Below are 7,107 nucleotides of genomic sequence, written 5' to 3' on the forward strand. Positions count from 1 at the left end.
CCTCTGCAGGGCTGGCAGGAGTTCAGGAGTACGAAATCCTGCTGCCTGCTGTGCACCTGGCTGCAGGGCACTGACAGTCCCCAGGCCCAGGTGTTGTTCTCAAGGCGCTGCCCTCTCATCTCTGCCTGTGCTGCTGGTGGGATGCCAGGCTGTGTCCAGACAAGGCATCCAGCGCTCCCATGGAGCTGCTCCCTCCACGGCACAGGGCTCAGCTGCACTGCCACCACTGCTGCTGTCACCCAATGTGTGGGTGACACATTTCTGAATTTGCCTGCAGGGCCTGGTGGGGCAGGCAGATGGGGGGTGGTCTGCAGGTGATGGAGGAGACAGAAGCCTTGGGGAGGATGGAAGAGGTGATGGTGCCTCTGGGAGGATGGAAGCAGTGATGGTGTGGTCCCATTGCACCCTGCAGCAGGTGACAGGCTGCCAGTCACTGCTCTACAAATGAGGTTGCGACAGTCACGCTTGTAACAGCCACATTGGAAATAATAAACAGGGCACGAATCATTGATGGTGTTTATATGGTGTTTCCTGCTGAGAAATCCCTGGGGCATGATTTAGGCAGATGGAGAGGATCTTGGCAGTCACAGGCATGTGGCTATGGGAGCTCTGAGCAGCTGCAGGAGAGTAGGGCTGTGGTGCCTGCTTGTTTGCAAGGATGAGGGTGAGGAGTACTAAATCTGTGACAAACCTCGGGGAGTTCACATGGCCCAAGGGAGTTACATGAGGGTTTTCTGTTCGTTGTTGTGCCCTGGGCTGTGCTGCCATTGCTGTTTTCAGTATGGTTACTCGCCATGGCAGAGTGTTGCACATTTACTGAGGCCTGGCGTGGGTGGGCAGATCAGGTCTCCTGCCCACAGAGGATCTGCAGGCTGTGGTACCAGAGCAGGGGGTCTCAGTTTAGCAGAAGACCTGCTGGATCTTGGCCTTCCCTGCTGGTGGGGCCGGTCCCACTCCGTGCTGCAGTTTTGCCCGTGGTGGTGGCGCCTGCCCGGAGCACACGGTGTGCGTGGCTGAGGGCAGCCCAGGGACAGCAGCAGGAGTCGGGCTGGGCTCGTGGGCTCCTTGACTGGCCCTGCCAGACATCGTGGACATCAAGCCGGCCAACATGGAGGAGCTGACGGAGGTGATCACGGCGGCCGAGTTCCACCCGCACCACTGCAACACCTTCGTGTACAGCAGCAGCAAGGGCACCATCCGCCTGTGCGACATGCGCGCCGCGGCCCTGTGCGACCGCCACGCCAAGTGTGAGTGAGCGCCACAGGGGGAACGGGCACCGGGCCACCCGCGCGGGGCCTGCCCTGGCCCCCGGGCTGCGGGCCCCTTGGCCACCCGCCCTGCCCTCGGGGCCACCTCGGGGTCACCTGCTCACCCGGAGAGGGAGCTGCGGCAGGAGCTGGTGCGGGCACGGGCAGGGCAGCACCTGCTCAGTGCCACAGAAAGTAGGTTTGTTGTGTAAGAGGGAATTAGTGCTCAGAAATCCTTTCCATGAGCTCAGCAGCCCAGATCTGCTTCTGCAGCAGGAGCAAAGCCACACAAAAGCCTTCAGGCCAAAGCAAAAATAGCTGGCCTGAGCCCCTGCCCTGCCCGGCCACTGGCTTTGGGTCACAGACACACTCAGGGACTGGGCAGCACCAGCTGTGTGCTGGGAACCCTGTCCTGGCATCCCCTCTGTGTGTGTGCTGGGACCCCTGTCCTGGCATCCCCTGTGTGTGTGTGTGTGTGTGTGTGTGTGTGTGTGTGTGTGTGTGTGTGTGTGTGTGCTGGGAGCCCCATTTTGGCATCCCCTGTGTGTGTGTGTGTGTGTGTGTGTGCTGGGACCCCCGTCTTGCCATCCCCTCTGTGTGTGTGTGTGTGTCTGTGTGTGTGTGCTGGGACCCCCGTCCTGGCATCCCCTGTGTGTGAGTGTGCGTGTGCTGGGAGCCTGCTCATGGCCCTGCCTGTGTGTGTGTGTGTGTGTGTGTGTGTGTGCTGGGAGCCCCGTCTTGGCATCCCCTCTGTGTGTGTCTGTGTGCGTGTGCTGGGAGCCTGCTCATGGCCCTGCCTGTGTGCTGGGACCCAGTGCCAGCAGAGCCCCTGCTGCTGCCAGTGCAGGCACTGAGCAGGGGCCACACGTCCCCCAGCAGAGCTGTGGCCATGGCCCTGCTGCCCATTCCCAGAGGCACCCAGGGACAGAGCCCTCACAGGGAGACCAGGGCCTCATGGCTGACCTGCTGTGAGCAAGAGACACGTCCTGGCTTCAGCTGCTTTCTGCCTGCCTGAGATCTCTGTTTTTTCTTGTTGCTATCACTTTTTACATGGAAAAGGCCTCCAGGTTTCTGCTGGTGGTGAAAGGCTGCAGCTCTGTGTCCTGCTGTGGGCAGTGCCTTTTCTGCATTGTAGAGATCATTCATTTGGGCACTTCAGACATTCTTCCCACTGTAGTGGAGCTCCAGGGCTTGGTGAAGGGGGTGATAAACCTAAGCACATGTGGGTGCTGGGTACAGCATCATGCAAGTGCTCCCTCCCAGAAGCTTCCTGTGGTGCCAGGACAGGGTGGCGGTTCCCTGGGCTGAGATCAGGGAGCTCCTGCCTCAGCTAATGCTGGGGCTTGTTCTTTCCTCCTGCACAGTTTTTGAAGAGCCTGAAGACCCAAGTAACCGGTCATTTTTTTCTGAGATCATCTCCTCAATCTCTGATGTCAAATTCAGCCACAGTGGAAGGTACATCATGACCCGGGACTACCTCACTGTCAAGGTGTGGGACTTGAACATGGAGAACCGGCCCATTGAGACCTACCAGGTGAGCATGGCACAGCCAGGTGCATGCAGCAGTAGGGCACCCACTGAGTTCCTTCCTGAGCCACACTCTGTGCCAGTGGCAGGAGGGGCGGGCATGCACCTGTTGTGTGGGAGCTTTATGCCTGTAGATGGTGGAAAGCAGAGCAGTTAAATGTGGGCTCAAGTGGCCTAGTGAGTTGTCACCATGTCCCCAGGCTGGGGGTGGGTGAGGAGAGAAAGCTCAGGTGCTGGCACCTGGGAGAGCCATGTGGGAGGCCTTGTGCAGAGCAGTAGCTCTGTCACTGTCACCCTTTGTCAGGGGATGTCCCCTGGCACTGCCTGGGGGTGCCCAAGCCGTGTGCAGAGTCTGGCTGGAGGTGCTTAGGGAAGAAGGGTGGCTGTGGGAGGGCACAGGATGCCAGGCGGTGCCCAACGCTGCCAGCTGGGCTGTGGCGAGCGTGGGGCACACCCTGTGAGCCAGGCTGAGTGTGCCAGTCCCTGGGCTGTGCTGGCCACTGTGGGGGCTCATCCTGTCCCTCCCACCCGCAGGTCCACGACTACCTGCGGAGCAAGCTCTGCTCGCTCTACGAGAACGACTGCATCTTTGACAAGTTTGAGTGCGTCTGGAACGGCTCTGACAGGTGAGCACCTGCTGGTGTGCCGCCTTCAGCCCCGGCATGCTGGCTTGGGTTTGGCCCAAGGGCTCCATGGCCCCTTGGCAGCCCCTTCCCTGGCCTTTGGCTGGGTGCAGCGTCTGGGCAGGTGCAGCGGGGACTACCTGCACCTGCAGCCTGTGCACAGGTGGGGATGTCTGTGGGTCCCACTCTCTCCTGGACAGAATCAGTCCCACCTCTCTGTCACCCACCGCTGGAGGAAGGTGGTGATGGGTTTAGCTTCAGGTTGCCAGAATCTGGGGATAATGAGCATCTGGGTGTGACTTAGACCGAGCTCGGTGGCAGGAAGTGTGTGAGCCCCTGGCAGGGCTGTCATGGTTTTTGTCTGAGCCATCAGAGTGAGCTGTCAAAGCACAACTGGGCCTGAGACAAATTCCAGTGCTTACCCAAATCTCCCTATGCCTCTGAATGTTCAGTCTTGCTCTGGTCACCAGCAGTTTGCCTCTGAAAAGGTGTGAAAATCACCTGTCCTTCCCCGTTGCAGTGTCATCATGACCGGCTCCTACAACAACTTCTTCCGCATGTTCGACCGCAACACCAAGCGCGACGTGACGCTGGAGGCGTCGCGGGAGAACAGCAAACCCCGTGCCATCCTCAAACCCCGCAAGGTCTGCGTGGGTGGAAAGCGCAGGAAAGACGAGATCAGTGTGGACAGTCTGGACTTTAGCAAAAAGATCCTGCACACAGCTTGGCACCCCTCCGAGAACATCATCGCTGTGGCAGCCACCAACAACCTGTACATATTCCAGGACAAGGTTAACTAGGAGGACCAGGTCTTCTTTAGGAGCCTCATGTACTGATACCAGTAAACACAGGGTTTCAACTGTTCCTCTTTTCTTTCTTTCCTTTCTTTCCTTTCTTTTCTTTCTTTCCTTTCCTTCTTTTCCTTTCCTTCCTGTTCTTTGTTCAGTTCCTGCTCTGCAGATCGCGGTTGTGCAGAGGAGCACTGGGGCACTCCGGCCCAGGGGCCACTGGGGGCACCCCCCAGACACCAGACTTACACAGGGAGAGCTGAGACTTCTTACAGGGCAGTGTGAGGATGTCAGGCCTGGCTGTCCCCTGTCCCCAGGCACGTCCCCAGGCAGTGCTGGGGTGGCAGCAGCCTGATGGCTGAGGAGGTGATGTAGAGGGGGCTGTCAGCTGGGAAGGGATTGATGGGGTAACACGATTGATGGCCAGCTCTGGTGGCAGTGGTCCTACACCAATTGCTTTAAACCTGATCCCAGAAATATTCCACCTGTTGTGTGGAAGACTGGAATGTTGCCTCCCTTTGCCACTTTCCACATTTGTCTTTTTATTACAATTATTTTGTGTTTTACCAACAGAGACAGCAAAACCAAACGTAAAGTTCAGTTTTGCAGTGGACAAGCTTAAGGGGCAGGGGGTATGTGCTGCACCTCCAGATGTGTCTGCTCCAGCCAGGTTGCCCCCCCAGCCCTAGAACCCTCCTGAGGATTTGGCTTTGTAGATACTGTGGTGCCTTCTTTGGTATATGAAATACCTTTATAAATGATGCTTCCGACCTGCATTGATCGCAAACCAAACCAACCCTGGGCTCTGCTGCAGTTCTGGGCTTTGCTTTGGTCACTTTTCTCATTCTGTTGTGAGCTCTTGCATGTCGTGACTGACTGTCTCTCTCTCTTTCTCTCTCTCTCTCTTTCTCTCTTTTTTAATTAATTTATTTATTTATTCAATTTTTTTAAGATAAAAGTATAAGTTGCTAATTTATGACCTAAAAAAAAATCCAACTGTATATTGCTGTTAGCCCCTGACTGTGTCAGAGAGAGGCTGTCTGCAGTCCTACATTATAATAACAATGATAATAATAATAAAACTGGTAACTCTTTCTCTTTGCATGGCGAGGCTGCCTCTTTCCACTCTACGGATTGGTCAGGTCCCTCTTTAATTGAGCAACTGTTCAATATAAAAAGATTGACTGGATTTTCTGTAAATCTGAAAACTGCTCCTGCAGCAAGAAGCAAATGAAGTCAATTACAAAATTCAACACCGTCACTTCGGCAGTGGCTCCACAAGGGTGACCCTGATGCCATCCTCCTGAGGGGACACCTGGCACCCCCAGCACCCAAGGCCTTCAGGGATCACGAGTCACCAAGGCCAGGTGTCCCCGGGACAGCCTCTCTGCAGGCACCATGAGGATCATGGCATGCCCCGACCCGGGAAAGGAACTGCTGCACACCCACAGAGCTCATGGACTGCACGGAAAACCAGGAGCTGGTTGGAGGCAGGGGCCCCCCAGACGCCACTTTCAGAGGAGCCATTCCAAGGGAAGAACAAAGTGCACTGGCTTATGGATTTATTCCAAGGGATGGCTTTCAGGAGTAACTTTTTTTTAAAATGAAATGGTAAAATAAAATAGCAAGAGTAAATGCACCATTTTATAAGAAAATGCTCCTTTTTGGTTGTGTAAGGAAAGCCTGCGCTGCGGTGTCAGAAGTAAAGTTGTCCCAAACGTGTCTGTGTGCAGTCCGTGCTGTCGCGGCTCCGCGCTGGCTCAGGGCTCCTGGGCTGAGAGGGGTGGGCAGGGCTCCCCAGGCCCGAGGATGTGGGACAGGGGGGCACTGTGTAACATGGGAGTGGGAGCTTGCAGGTGCCCCACTGCACAGGAACCTCAGTTCTGGGTGCAGCCCCTCCCCAGCCCCTGCCCCAGTTCTGGGCTGCTCCTGGTGATGAATTCCAACAGCAGCCCTCAATTAGCAGCTGCAGGGCACGGACTGTGCAGTCAGGGAGATGTTCCTCAGACACTCATTCACCTTCACAGTAGTTGCAGGACCTTAATCAACTGAAACAGGAGGAAGCCAACCCTGGCTCTGCTCCATCGTGTACAGCACATTCTGGGTTGCTGGATCTGGCTGCTCCACAAGGCAGAACTTAGTTCAGCTGTTTCCAAAAGTGGAGCTTCTTTCCCTTTCTTAAGCTTGCTTGGATTTAACCTCTGCCCTGCTGTGAGTGCTGGGCCACAGAGGGCAGGGCCAGCCAGGGGACCTCCTGGGCTGCCACAGGAATGGTGCTAGGGAAGATGTCAGCATCCCTCAAATCCAACCTTCTCTCTGGATGAGGATTCCGGGGGCTGTCACCCTACCTCTGGGCAAACTGGGGACTCTGCTAAGGGGCTGCCAGGGGGGATCAGCTCCATGGTCCACCAGCAGCACCCCCAGCCAGGAGCCCTGCACGTGAGCATGATCGTTTTATCCACAGAATAGGCAAATAAATAAATTTTTATGAACATCTGGTCCCCATAAACCAGATCAATTAAAATTAATAGCCATCTTATTTAATGAACAAGTTCACGACATTCTAAACCAGCCATAACAAGCACATGGCTTCCCACTGGGCTGTGTTGAGCAAGAGGACCCCTCTCTCAGGATGCTCAGCCTGCAAGTCCTGGCCCTGGCCACCACCACCAACTGCTGACAAGAAATCACTTGTCAGGAGGAGGGGAAAAGGGACTTCTTCCCCAGCCCTCCTCTAAGAGCAACAGACACATGTAAACACAACCAGCAGAAAGAAACTGGCTCTGCAAGCACTGCCAGCTGATGTTTGAGGAACAGACAAAAGAGCTAAACCGGAAAATCATTCTGCTCACCCCCCTGGCCCACATGCTGACCCCACACTGCTCAGTGCCACAGGCCCTGTTCTGCCCAGCACAGCCAAGA

General features: G+C 55.9%; 1 protein-coding gene across 1 annotated transcript in view; it reads left to right on the plus strand.

The window, feature by feature from the left end:
• Positions 1–5,907, plus strand: part of PPP2R2B (protein phosphatase 2 regulatory subunit Bbeta) — a 41,801-nt gene extending 35,894 nt beyond the window's left edge. The window contains exons 6-9 of the mRNA XM_059860222.1: positions 1,083–1,247; positions 2,612–2,781; positions 3,309–3,400; positions 3,918–5,907. Coding sequence (XP_059716205.1) covers positions 1,083–1,247; positions 2,612–2,781; positions 3,309–3,400; positions 3,918–4,197 — 707 coding nt within the window. The 3' untranslated portion in view covers positions 4,198–5,907. The remainder of the gene's footprint in view (positions 1–1,082; positions 1,248–2,611; positions 2,782–3,308; positions 3,401–3,917) is intronic.
• The last annotated feature ends 1,200 nt before the right edge of the window (positions 5,908–7,107 follow it).

The sequence above is a fragment of the Haemorhous mexicanus genome, chromosome 15 (genome assembly GCF_027477595.1).
Source record: "Haemorhous mexicanus isolate bHaeMex1 chromosome 15, bHaeMex1.pri, whole genome shotgun sequence".
Taxonomy (NCBI): Eukaryota; Metazoa; Chordata; class Aves; order Passeriformes; family Fringillidae; genus Haemorhous; species Haemorhous mexicanus.